The sequence below is a fragment of the Atractosteus spatula genome, chromosome 26 (genome assembly GCF_055471065.1).
Source record: "Atractosteus spatula isolate fAtrSpa1 chromosome 26, fAtrSpa1.hap1, whole genome shotgun sequence".
NCBI classification, from domain to species: Eukaryota; Metazoa; Chordata; class Actinopteri; order Semionotiformes; family Lepisosteidae; genus Atractosteus; species Atractosteus spatula.
The window spans coordinates 9,926,821-9,940,439 of NC_142731.1; the positions used below are offsets into that span (position 1 = coordinate 9,926,821).

The 13,619-nt window shown below is 49.5% G+C and overlaps 1 protein-coding gene across 2 annotated transcripts in view; it reads left to right on the plus strand.

The window, feature by feature from the left end:
• The window catches only part of igf2bp1 (insulin-like growth factor 2 mRNA binding protein 1), a 47,852-nt gene extending 44,657 nt beyond the window's left edge, over positions 1-3,195 (plus strand). Inside the window, exons 11-15 of one of the 2 annotated variants that reach the window (XM_088906485.1) lie at positions 735-854; positions 1,427-1,501; positions 1,666-1,797; positions 1,957-2,070; positions 2,886-3,195. In XM_088906485.1, the coding sequence (XP_088762611.1) occupies positions 735-854; positions 1,427-1,501; positions 1,666-1,797; positions 1,957-2,070; positions 2,886-3,044 (600 nt within the window). In that variant the 3' untranslated portion in view covers positions 3,045-3,195. The remainder of the gene's footprint in view (positions 1-734; positions 855-1,426; positions 1,502-1,665; positions 1,798-1,956; positions 2,071-2,885) is intronic. The other variant, XM_088906486.1, reaches the window with a different exon arrangement.
• Positions 3,196-13,619: the final 10,424 nt, after the last annotated feature.

Here is a 13,619-nt window from a genome sequence, read left to right on the forward strand (position 1 = left end):
CAGCCTCTTGTACTTCTTACTGTGCCTGTCTGTGACCAGGTAAAAATGTAGGGATCTGAGGTTTTCAACAAGCAGTAAAGCAAATGCATTTGATCCTGTGTAGTAGTGGTGGTAGTAATAATGATAATAATAATAATAATTCCTTACACTTGCGGGTTTAGCACTTTTGTAGATGTTACACTCACTTTCAGTGAAGCGCTGTACAAGTAATGGGGATCCCTTCCACCACCCCAAGTGTGCAGCCCCACCTGGATGATGCTCCAGTTCGCTCCCCACACACCAGCTCTCAGTGGGGAGGAGAGCAGAGTGATGAAGCCAGTTAAGAGATGGGGATTATTAGGAGATCATGACTGGTAAAGACCAGGAGGAAATTTGGCCAGGACACCGGGGTAACACCCTGCTCTTTTCAAGAAACACCCTGGAATTTTTAATGACCACAGAGAGTCAGGATCTCAGTTTTACATCTCATCTGAAGGACGATGCCTTTTTACAGTATAGTGTCTCCCTCACTATACTGGGGCATTAGGACCCACACAGATCGCAGAGTGAGCGCCCCCTGCTGGCTCCACTAACACCTCCTCCAGCAGCAGCCTGGTAGTGCGTGCTTCAGCTGTGCAGGAAGCTTTGGGATGTGCATGTGGCCCTCGTGAAGGGGAAGCGGGCAGGAAGCACTGCACTGTGACCCCCCCTCCTCCCCCACCCCCTGCGTGACGCCGCCGCCCCGTGTTTCCCAGCAGGCCCCGGAGCAGGAGACCGTGCACGTGTACATCCCCGCGCAGGCCGTAGGCGCCATCATCGGCAAGAAGGGGCAGCACATCAAGCAGCTGAGCCGCTTCGCCGGAGCCTCCATCAAGGTCAGTGCGGGGCCCCCCGCTGCCAGCAGCTCGGGCTGAGTGGGACTGGGGTTCCCCAGCAGCTCGGGCCGAGTGGGACTGGGGTTCCCCGTGGATGGGGCGGCCAGTGGGAGGCGTCCTGCCTGCCGATCGCTGGGAGTTTCTGAAACGAGCAGCTCGGACAGGCAGGCGTGACCATAGGTCTTCCATCTCCCCCCCCACCTCCCCTCTTGCAGCACCGAGGCTGCAGACGCCTGGGCGGAGCAGAGCCACAGGCGCTCGGCCACCCAAGACCGGCAGAATGCAGCACGGGGGGGGGGGGGAAATCGGCCCTTCAAGACGGAAGGTCGCAGCTGCAAGGAGCTGTTTTGTTTCTGAAAGGTTCCAGGAGGTCGGCTCCACCCGTTCGACAGGGCTGTGCTTCCTACATGCCCACCTGGGCTCCAGGTGCTTTCAGCGCAGCGCAGTCTCCACACCTGTGCCTTGTGCCCGGGCTCCGCTCTGCGTGTAAGATGTGTAAGAGGAGATACTGCCGTATCTGAACCCCCTGAACCCTGCACTGAACCCCCCCCCACCCTGTCTGACCCCCCCAGATCGCTCCTGCTGAAGCGCCAGACTCCAAGATGCGCATGGTGATCATCACAGGACCCCCCGAGGCCCAGTTCAAGGTAAAAGGTCAACGCTTGAGCCCCCGTGACCCCACGACAGAGAGAGACTGGGAGCGCGAGGAGTCTGAGATCCGGTCCGGCTGAGATCAGCCGGGCACTGTCTGTGTCCTGTGTCCTGTGTCCCGTGTCCTGGCTCTGGTCTGACCCGTCTGTGCTTCTCTCAGGCCCAGGGCAGGATCTACGGCAAGCTGAAGGAAGAGAATTTCTTTGGGCCCAAAGAGGAGGTGAAACTGGAGACGCACATCAAAGTAGCAGCTAGCGCCGCTGGCAGAGTGATTGGCAAAGGAGGCAAAACGGTAAGACGGGCAGGGGCCTGGCGCGGGGGAATGGGCACAGTGTGGTGTCCATCTGCAAGGCATGAGCGCCGTGTGGGGAGTCTGGGTACGGAGTGATCAGCCAGGGTGCACGCGGACGGCTGGGGCACCCACAGGCTGATAACCTCAGGTCCCCCCCAGGTGAACGAGCTGCAGAACCTGACGGCCGCGGAGGTGGTGGTCCCGCGAGACCAGACCCCAGACGAGAACGACCAGGTCATCGTCAAGATCATCGGCCACTTCTACGCCAGCCAGGTGAGGCCGCGCGGCTCAGCGCTGTCACAGCAGGTCCCTCAGAGTCACCTGACTCAGCCCTCCAATGCACACAGTAACTTGTAAAACCTCCAATTTACATCACAAAATGTCCGGGTCTGCGCAGCGCCATGTTCTGCAGTTCAGAATGAGGCAGCAGGACCTCTGGTGATGTATTGTGGCTTTGTTGCATTGTAAACAGGCAGGCTTGTGAAGACGTGTCTTTTAATCCACTATAAATACTGCTCTCAACTTCAATACGGTTTTGCCAACAAATACAGCTTACTTACAACTTAATACATCTCTGCACGCAGATCAGGTTGGCACATTTCTGCGGTGAAATGTTCTGTTGCACCACCTGTACTTATTCCAGTACATGAGTCATCGCTGTGACTAGTGAGCAGGAAGAGACTAGTGTCTCACGCCACAACTCTTGTGAGCTCTCAGTCTCGCCCGTGTCAAGACCAGTGGTTTGCGACAACATGGCGACTTAACAGTACTTCTGGAAGTTCATAGTTTTGTGCTTAATTCCAAATCTGTGAAGTTTTTCTATAACGTCAATGAATTTATTTACCGAGACTTATCATTGGGATTGCAGTTCCCCTTGAAAGTATTGGCATTAGGTTTGTGAGAAATACTGCATTTTGTAGACTGTAATCACCAAGACTGATGCCCAGCGCTTCATGCTCTTGTGCCAAATCGTTCCTCTTGGTCTGTGCGCAGAGCTCAAGCCCCGAGCGAAAAGAGTTCGATTGCTCTTGCCTGGCTCGGCGCTGTGCCCTGACGGCGGTGTGTCTGTGTGCGTTTGTGTCCATCAGCTGGCGCAGAGAAAGATCCGGGACATCCTGACGCAGGTGAAGCAACAGCAGCAGAAAGGGGGCGTGGGGGCGCCCCAGGGGCCGCCCCAGCAGCCGCCAGCAGAACAGGGGGCCCCCCAGGCACCGGCGCAGGGACCCCAGCCTTTCAGGAGGAAGTGAGCCACCCGCGTGGACCGATCCGCGGGGAGGAGAGCAGCAGAGAGTGAGGAGCGCAGACCCAGCGGGAGACGGGAAGATGCATGTAACTAGAGAAACCGAGCGAGAGAGGGAAAATACGAAAAACAGAGAAAAAAAAGGAAAACAAAATGATAGAAAACAGAGACCAGATGCCAGGCCAGTGAGAGTGACTGGAAATGAATAGATGAGCGAAATGAGTAAAAACAAGTTAGCGGTTAACGTGGGGAGAGGTTTGCTTTGCTGACCAGTGGAGTGAGGGAGTAGTTCTCCTGGCAAGCGTGCGAGGAAAGAACGCAGCGCAGCTTCAGCTTGGGCTGAGCCAGGGCAGGGCTGGCAGGCCGTGCCAGACGAGCAGGGCAGTGCAGAGGCCGCAAACAAAACACACAGGAAAGGAAATCAGGAAGGAAGCTCCTGCCTGCTGGAGTCTCCAAAATTAAAAGTAAAAAGCTATTGGTATTCATTTCCAGTCAGTCTTGTTATCAAGGGTGGTTTTTTAAAATAAATTTTATATAAAGAGAGGAAACTTATGGAACGCAGTGAAGGGAGCAGGGCAGGCGTTACATCCCCGAGGTCATAGGTCAGAGGTCACCGTGGCCTGGGTGCCCTCTGCCCAGTCCAGACCGTGTCACGTGACCAGTCCCTAGCAAATCAGAGACAGGGGGCAGGGCCATAGAGGTTAACACAGCTCCTTTCATTACCTGACAGAAGAACTGAAAAGAATTTAAAAAAAAACTTAAGGTTGTAAATATAATCTTCATGTGAAAAGAAGATGCTCCATGCGATTGCTGGAAGCACATTTAAAGTTGCACAGGAAGGAGCTTCTCTGAACTAGTCCCCGGCTCTTATTTCTGTGTGACTTGAAGCAGGGAGCCCGAGCTCGGCCTCTGCAGAGAGGGTACAGTTCTGTACAGGTCCCAGGTGGCCTTGCAGTTGTATTGCAGGTGCCAGTTCTGTGAGTAGTTTTTTAAAAATCAGCAATTTTGTTGATGTGTGACCTGTACACAAACGGCATATATTATATATATTATATATATTGTATATGAGTTAACCAGGTGCTGCCCCCTGGCTGTGACATTGGGAGGTACAGGCGGTGTCTTTTCTGAAGAACAGCGACTGCAGCTCAGAGGAGCAGTGTACCCAAACGCTGTGGCTCAGCCCAGACAGCATGCCTGCATTTACAGGCCTCTCACCAGGCTACAAGGTGATGGCGGAGACTGGGTTTTGCTGGCTCAAGCTGTTGAAATTCAGATCTGTGTCCTGACAGATTGGGAAGCAGCAGGCCTTTACTCCCAGGGCAGCTGCACACGGTGACTGGTGCTCCCCTCCGGGCACGCCGGCGCCCCCTGCCCTCACCCCCATGCACGGCAGGCAGTCATGCTGCTGCTGTCGGTGTCGCTGGGTGACCAGCTGGCCCCGCCATAATCCGGCTGTCCTGATGGGCAGCAAGGGGCTGTTGCTGCCTGCCTCTAACGCAGAAATCGAGAAGGGGTGTGCAGGGTGATCTGTCTGTCTTCCTGTCTCCGAGGCGTCCAGTGAATTACCAGAAGGCAAGAGCAAGTCCATAATGGAGGTCAAAGGAGAATATTCCCCACAGTGCAGGCTAACGCCTCTGAGTTTCTGGTTAGATGAAGAGATCAGGAGGCTGGGACCCTGAGTAATTTGGGCATTAGGTCCTGCGGTCCTTTTGCTTTGTTTGGGGTTAAAAACGTGAGCAGGCCACCACGTTCTCTTCATTCTGGTTAGATGAAGAGATCAGGAGGCTGGGACCCTGAATAATTTGGGAATTAGGTCCTGCGGTCCTTTTGCTTCGTTTGGGGTTAAAAACGTGAGCAGGCCACCCATCCCATTAATCCTGCCTGGTCTTTAGCAGCTGATTGATAATGGGGAACAACGGATCCCGTTGTTCGCTGAAGGAAGCCTGGGTATCGGCTTCAATGGTGTGGCAGTTTGTTCCACGTTCCCACACTCCTTTGTGTAAAGTAGTGCCTCCAGCTCTCAGCCTTAAACGCACTTCCACCTCTGCCTTCTTCAGATGGAGGCCCTCGGTAGTCTCCTCTGTGCAGTTTGGCCAGCTGTGGCGATTCCAGAGCTGCCGAGTGCTTGCCTGTCATATGACCACACCTGGACGCCACACTGTAGCCCTGCTGGCTCCAGGAAGGCACCGCCGCGCGGTCCGGCTCTGGGTGGGTGGCTGGCCTTGGATTTCCTGTGAAGCTGAGGGGATGTGAATGCCGCCGGCTCTGCCCCCCGGCCGCGCTGCCTCGCACGCTCCTGCCCGACAGCGCCCCCGAGAGGCAAGCAGGAACGTTGCGACAACGAGACTGAACAATCCTATACCTCAGGGTGTCGTTACCTCAGTGTTCGTTTCTGACTTTTTTTTTTTTGCTTGCTGGTGTTTTATATAAAGCTGATAGTCTTGAATATTTTATTTTTTTAAGAAAAAGAAGTATTTTTTGTTTTTTTTTTTGGGGGGGGGGGAGGTGTTGTCATTGTTGCTTTGTTTTTGTTTGTGTGTACAAGTTCATCAGAATAAGCCAGTGGAGCAGAAAGGAAAATCGGTCCGGACTGGTACGAAACCGGGCGCTAATGTTAACGATTTCAGTTCAACGAATATCGTTCGGCATGGTTTACTGACTGAAAATAATACACGGATATTTGAGGGCTTGCTGTAAGATTTGTAGTTTCCTCTGGCTTCTTCTGATGTGTTTGATTTGATTTTTAAAATCAATGTCTTTGTCAGCGGGGAAAACGGATGAAAGAGCTGCTGTCTTTTCGGAGTTAATTAACACTGAGTCAATTAACCATTTAATGAATGCCTTCTACAGAGGCACTTCATGAATTTCGGCGAACAGGAGAACGTGTAAGACGGGCGTAACTCGCAGATATTTGCCAGATAAGTTGGATTAAGAGAAACGTCACGACCAGACAGTTTGGACTGTGCCTAATAGAAACAGCACCTGCTGTGATGACGGTGGTGTCGTCACTCCAGCTCTCCTGCTCTTCAGATGCTGCAGCTGTGTTCAGGTGCTTGACAGCCTCAGCACTGTGAATAGAGAAGAGAAACAGCTTGTGGCTAAGGACCTAAGGGGGCTGATCCATTCCAGGAGATAAGGGGACTTGGTGGGCCGCTGTTCTGTCCGTCTTGGGTCACCTTGGCTCATAGTACTGTCCACCTCTCCATTGGACTGCAATACTGTCCAATCCTCCCTTGGGCCACAGTACTGGCCATCTCTCACTTGGGCCACAATGCTGTCTGTCTCTCCATTGGGCCACGGTACTGGCCACCTTTAAATTGGGCCACAGTACTATCCATCTCTCCATTAGGCCACAAAACTGTCCACCTCTAAATTGGGCCACCTCTAAATTGGGCCACAGTACTGTCCATCTCACCATTGGGCCACAGAACTGTCCACCTCTAAATTGGGCCACAGTACTGTCCATCTCTCCATTAGGCCACAAAACTGTCCATCTCTAAATTGGGACACAGAACTGTCCACCTCTAAATTGGGCCACAGTACTGTCCATCTCTCCATTAGGCCACAAAACTGTCCACCTCTAAATTGGGACACAGAACTGTCCACCTCTAAATTGGGCCACAGTACTGTCCATCTCTCCATTGGGCCACAGTACTGTCCATCTCTCCTGCCTCAGTGAGAGTTTCCATGTCTGCACTGAGATCAAGTCACCTGAAGGCTAGGGTGACCCTTACAGGTCAAAGTGTAAAGAAATATTTTTAGCGTAGGTGCCGGCTGCCAGATCCCTTCATCTGTTCTCCCCTCCTGACGATCTTTTGTTTTTGTTCTTTTTTTTTCTGTAATGAATAAATCTTTGGAAAAAAGACAACAAGGGTAGGAGAAAAAAAAAGTAGAAAGAGAAACTCTGGTCCCGGTTTAGTGCTAGTTTTTTATGTAAATGAAATTGAGCCGGGAGAGTGGGAGGGAGGAGGGAGGGGGGTCAAAATGGGAGCAAACTACAGAAATTTAAAGAAAAAGAAATTAAATAGATCAAACCTGTATATAAAATGTAATGGAGCAGCTGAAAGAAGAAGAGAAGAAAAAAAGTTTTGTATTTTTTAAATTAAAAAAATGGATAAAAAATGGAAAAAAAGGAAAGATACAAAGACTGACTGGTCTCGGAGTCCATCCGCTGCTTCATGGCTCCGACAGCTGCTGCCCCCGTGATCCACAGCTGATCTATCCCGGTTTGCGTCTCCACATTTTTCCCAGAGGGACAGTTTCTCCTTTTCCTTTGTGCTGGGTGTTACAGCCCAGGCGTCTGTATGTGGGCAAAACGTTGTTGCCCCTTGTCTGCGTGAAGGGCGATGGTGCCCTGCTTTCTCTGTACGGCCCTGTATCCAGCTGTCGGGCAGAAAGACAGCCCTGTCTGAGTGTGTGTCACACACAGGCCAGGCAACAGGCACGACCCGCTTGTGTCGGCGCCAGTAAGGTCATGCCCTCCTAATAATCCCCCTCTATGAATTGGCTACATTACTCTGCTCTCCTCCCCACTGAGAGCTGGTGTGTGGGGAGCAGACTGGCGCACTATGACTGCCGTCGCATCATCCAGGTGGGGCTGCACACTGGTGGTGGTGGAGGGGATCCCCATTACTTGTAAAGCGCTTTGAGTGGAGCGTCCAGAAAAGCACTATATAAGTGTAAGCAATTATTATTATTATTAAAACAGACCATGAAATTCTTAAAAGCAAGCAGCCTGTTGTCGATGTTTGAGAATGCCATCTTGCACCACCAAACTGTGGTACAGGGGCACCGGACAGACAAGGGGCTACAACCTTTTGCAAAAATACTGCCGCCTCCCCCTGTCCATGAATTTCAGTTCAGGCAGGACTTTGTACAGGCAGGTTTGGGTCAAAAACAAGTTCCCAGTTACAGCAGGGCACTGGCTGAGATAAAAACAGGCATTGCAGTCAGCCTGGACACCTTCGGACTGGTTAACCAGTTAACCATCTAATTATGGTTAATGGTTAGCTCACCTCTGAAGGTACTGCACAGACCCTCGTCTAACCCAAAATGGAGCTGGGCTGGATTCATGGTCTGTAAGTTTTTCTAAAAAAAAAGGTTTTTTCTAAACCAGACCAATTGAAAACAACACTAATTGTACATGCTTTTTTGGCCAGTCTTACTGTTATTACATGTTTAAGAACATTTCTGTAGTGAAAGCTTATGCTGAGGTGCTCTGGTGCCTGTTTTGATGACGTGAAACTGCTGTCAGAAGTTGTGCAATTTGTATTCTGCAGAAATGGTGCTTGTTAGTCTCATATCTCTTAAAATCAGCAAAGTTCTCCAGAACCTGCCTGTATGAGCACTGCCTTTTCCCTGCAGGCAACCTGTATGATGTAAACTTTATAATCTGTGTGTAGAACAGAACAATATGTTTTAAAAGAGTTTCTGTCCCTTGAAATCCATAGGGCTCTGTTCACAGACTCCAAGGCAAACTCATTTATTCAGACTGCGGCCTTTCTTTTTTGTTTTAATTTTATTTTTTAATTTTGTTTTCGTTGCTACCTTTGTTTAACAGCAAGCATGTATTTTTTTTTTTGGACATGACATCTGGTTACTTACTGTTTCATGAACCAAAATTTGGGGGGGGGGGGAGAAAAAGGACTTGAAAAACAGGGTTCTAGAACTCGAATAGATGACCCAGACGTGGGTTCTGAAGGGGGGGGGGGGGGGGTGCTGGGGGCGTCCCTTGTGTGTCCCAGGAACAACAGGACAGCAAGAGAGCTTACACTGCTGGCGACTTCGGACTGATCTGTAGCTGGTGGGGGAGTTCCCTTATTTCTCTGTGGTTTTGTCTGTACTGCCGGTCTGTTAGTCGCACAGAGATGTGCTGCAAAAGAAACCTCAGTATAAAATAGTCCATTCGCTTCATCCCCGAGAGCTTCAGGAGAGTGGCGGATTGTCCTGGAAAACCTTGCTTTGGGTCGGATTTTCCCAGCAGGGAGAGCTTCTCGCAGGGAAAATAGACAGACTGATGCACGAGTACACCCTCTTTAGTCACACAAGGAGCGTTTACTGCCCGACTTCTGGATTTCTAAAACCTTCTTTCTGGAACACAGTGGGCAAGATAGAGGAGTTTTGTATATATACACAGTTTTGTTTTTTTTTGGTTTCGTTCTGGGTCAGTTATTTCAGGAGTTGGAACACCAGCTGGGGTCTATTAATAATCCCATCTCTGGTCTCTCTCTGATCGCTTCTATTATTATCATCATTATTATTATTTTAAATGACTTTTGTTTGGACAGGTTGGATATTTTAAGATGCACAGATCTCCGTAACTGCTTAACAAATGACTTACTAACAATCCATAATTGTTTAAAAGTGCCAAACAATGTGCAGTAAAAGATGAAAGATTACCTTTACTAGACGAATAGAGAATATTCAATCCTCTGGTTTACTTAAGGAGTCGCGTACATTCGCATACCTTTTTATAGAATTCACTTTGAAGGGATGTTAAGATGGTTTTAAAAAAGTTACGTACAGGACATAGTGAAAGCTAACAAAAATGAACCATCAGCCAACTGAAAAGCCCCTGGCTGTAGAGGTTTCCAGATCCAGTACAAATGGTCATGGGCCTTTTCTTTCATTGCGTTGTTGGCGATTATTATTTCAGAGCAGTGTGATCTGGAACTGGTACTGCAGCAGGTGGTACAGTTCTCTGCGATCGACCTGCCGTTTCCTCGGCTCTGACTAACTTCGCAGCTCCACCGACCACCGAGAGGAAAAGTTCCCTCTTTGCTTTTCGTGAGGTTTTGGGGAAAAGAGGGGTTTTCCACGTGTTAGCTACATTTGTTTGTTTCCACAAGGGCGAGGCGGCGCGGACTGCAGAAATCGGGAGTGGTCGGGGTTGGGAGCGCTTGCTCCCTGCTTTCTAATCTTCGTGTCGCAGTGGTGGGAGGGGGGCGAACTCCGCTTAGGGTTCGAACGAACAGCCACCGCTCGATTAAAAACTGCCACAGGAAGTGAGGCGGCAGGCATGCGGGCTGTGAACCAGTCACTCCACTGCTCGTGGCGACAGCAGCCCCACTCCCCCCCCCAAACGGGGATTCGAACCGGCAACCCCGTGCTCTCAAGAAGGAGGGTACAGAGGTTTTGCTGGGGCGGAAGTTGCTCCTTTAAGAAGGATGCAGGCCAGCGGTCGAGTGTCTTGTTGAAGCCTGGCTCCTGGTGGGGTGCCTCTCTGGGGGGTGGGCGGGGGTGGGAACTGTGGGACTCCGGGTGAGTTTGGTCCCGGAGAGAACTTGGGGAGGTTTTGACAGAACAACAGTGGCTCTCGGCAGTGTTGGCAACGTTCTCACTGCTGGGTGAAGACACTAGTGAAGAACACAGAGTTACACAAACGCAGAATATAAGCTGGGCACAGCATTTCACCCTCTTCAGACGACTGACATTGGATAGGTGCTACAGAACACATAACTAGGAACGCTACCTCATCTCTTAGCCATAAGATTCTTTCCAGCAGGGCAGAACACGGAGCAGGAACTTCCTTGCTGTTACGTGTTACAGTACATCCTTTTTAATTTATTTTTTTTAATTTTTAAGTTGTTACCTCTCCGGCTCAGGAGCGGGGACTGTAAGAAGCAGGGGGAGGTGGGCGGGGGGCTGTAAGGACTGATGGGTGTGAAATGGAGGCGGTGTGGGGGGGGCAGGGATCTTGGTGTCCTGGGGAGGAGTCGGCCCTGTAGGAGGCGCTGTGGGGGAGGGGCGAAGCTGAGGAGGGAACACGGGACAGGCAAGTCGATCTAACGAAATGAACTGCAACATGGACTTGCAAAAACTGTTGTTGGGCTTTTGAATAGAATTCGCATCTTACAGTTCATAGTCCTCCTGTGTTGAGCAGATCAAATGGGTTGAGGCAGAGCTCTGGCTATTCGAAACTGAACAGTAGTTTGATGCCTCAACATCGTGTTCACCTACAATACATTAGTAATGTGTCGTTCATAGAGACAGTAAAACTGCAGTAAAGAAAAACCGCTGAATTGCTGATGTGCAAACTGCATGTTTTAGAACACGTCCAAAAATACATATGATATATCTGTCACAGTATAAACCCACAAAGTAAGGGGCTCTGGAAGTCAGATTTCTGCATCCCTCCCATGCAGAGTCATATTTGGTTTTGGAATACAGGATCGCGTGTGAAAGACAGGCAGCAGTAGTCTCTTGCCCCACAGCGACTCGCTGGCGTTTTCAGCATCCCTGCCTCCTAAATCCTGCCCCACCCCCCCACCCCCCCTGCCTGCTTGCCCTGTCCCTGCTCCTCAAATCAAGGGGCATGATATCCGTAACCATGGGATTTTTTTTTTGTTGTTGTTGTTGATCTACCTCTTAGGATAAATAGCAAAAAAAACCACAAAAACGAAAAATAAAAAAAAATAAAATTTACAAAAACAACTAATAAAAACTGGGTAGTGGTATTTCCATATACTGTAGTTTATAGTCTAAAAAATACTTCTTCCAAAGATGATTTTTTCTTCATTGATAGTAATTGTTTTCAAAGATTTTTAAAAAGAGAATAAAATTAGAAAACCTTTTTAAAGAGAACTGTTTCATTTACTTTTTTTTTAATTACTCAGTTCCTCATTAGACTCTTTTTAAGTTTAACCTCAGATCCTTGTTTTGATGGTTTTCGAATTGCTTTTAACATTGTGACATGAGATTGTAATTCTTGTGTTTGGATGCATTTGATTCTTTCTCTGTGAACTGCGAGACTAATATTCTGCAGATTGTTTTCAAAGCAGCATGATGTTCTTACCTGAAAATTTAATTTAAAAAGATCCACTGAAAGATTGATAGTGAGGAGGTGAGAACACAGTGGTGTGTTTCCTCCCTCCTCTCATGCCATCTCTGGACTTATACCCCTTTGTTTTAGTTTATCAACACTTTTTAACTCCTTGTAAACAAACAGCATAGAAATGAATGTGTTATTAAAAGAAGAGAAAACGGAAGTCTGCGTCCAGGTGTGTTTTCCTTGACATCTGCTGATGAAACGCACACAGGCGCGCACCGGCTGCGCGGCGGTAACACAACACCGCAATGCAACACGACACACCTGATCCCTGCGGCCTGCAGGCTGGCTGACCGTCCGTCCTTGACAGCAGGCCAAGGCTGGGCCACTGCAGGTCCAGAACACATTGCTGTCTTGCTCATTCTGGCCCAAAACAGGCCCCTGAGCAACATGGAAGCACTGGGTTCATTAGGCTGATATGGTAATGGGAGGGGTGGCACAGCGCTCTGGGTCCCCGGGTTCAATTCTGGACTTTGCCTGCTGTCTGCTTGGAGTTTGTATGGGTAACGGGTTTCCCCTGGATCTTCTGCTTTCTGCCCGCAGTCCAAAGGTACGCTGGTAGGTTAGTTGGCTTCTGGGAAAACTGGCCCTGTGTGCGCCTATGGAATGTTACTGGATCCTAGATGAGTCAGTAGGCCTGGCTCAGTTTCTGTATTCAATTGTAAGTGGGTGGCATCTTATAGTATAGATCTTGGAATCTTAACAAGGCTTGAACATCATAATATGGACCTAGTTTGCTACACTGTGGTTGTGTAACTGTCCTTAAGGAAAGAGGAAAACGGACTCCATTTTAAGTGCTACTTTAAGATAAAGGTCTCTGTACTGTATTTGGAATAAACAGCACACAAATGTTAAAAACCTCAAAATGTAACTGCGGTACAGATTATCTGTATATAGTGGAGGTACTCTCTGTTTATAGTTAATGTACTTTGCAAGGTGAAAAGCAAAAACCAGACTCACACTGCAGAATCTCAGGGGAATGACATCACCCCTAATGCCCCCCCATCATCTTCTCTGACAGAGACATGCTGGGCCAGAGGCTGGTATTCTATCAGACACTCAAGACACTTCCCCACATGTGGAACACATTGCACTCTCCCACTGAACACCGTTCTTTGATTCCCAGCTCCTTACAAACAATCTTCTTGAGTAAAATGAAGTCATTTCTTCTCAGTCACTTTCAAAAGGGGAACATGGGACAGGGGTGAAAGTGGGTTGTGTGTTTTTGCGTTTGGGTAACGCATAGTGTAGTCTGCCACAGTGTTTACTACGAATTCCTTATACTTATACAGCACTTTTCTGGACACTCCACTCAAAGCGCTTTACAGGTCATGGGGATCCCCTCCACCACCACCAGTGTGCAGCCCCACCTGGATGATGTGCCAGTACACTCCCCACACAACCGCCTCTCAGGGGGGAGGAGAGCAGAGTGATGAAGCCAGTTCATACATGGGGATTGTTAGGAGGCCATGATTGGTAAGGGCTAATGTGAAATTTGGCCAGGATGCCGGGGTTACAACCCTACTCTTTTCGAGAAACACCCTGGAATTTTTAATGACCGCAGAGAGTCAGGACCTCAGTTTTTCTGTCTCATCCGAAGGACGGTGCCTTTTTATAGAATAGTGACCCCGTTGCTATACTGGGGCATTAGGACCCACACATACTGCAGGGTGAGCGCCCCCTGCTGGCCCCACTAACACCTCTCCCATCCATCTACTGGCCAGTCTCACACATGCTGAGCTCCAGTGGGCTGCC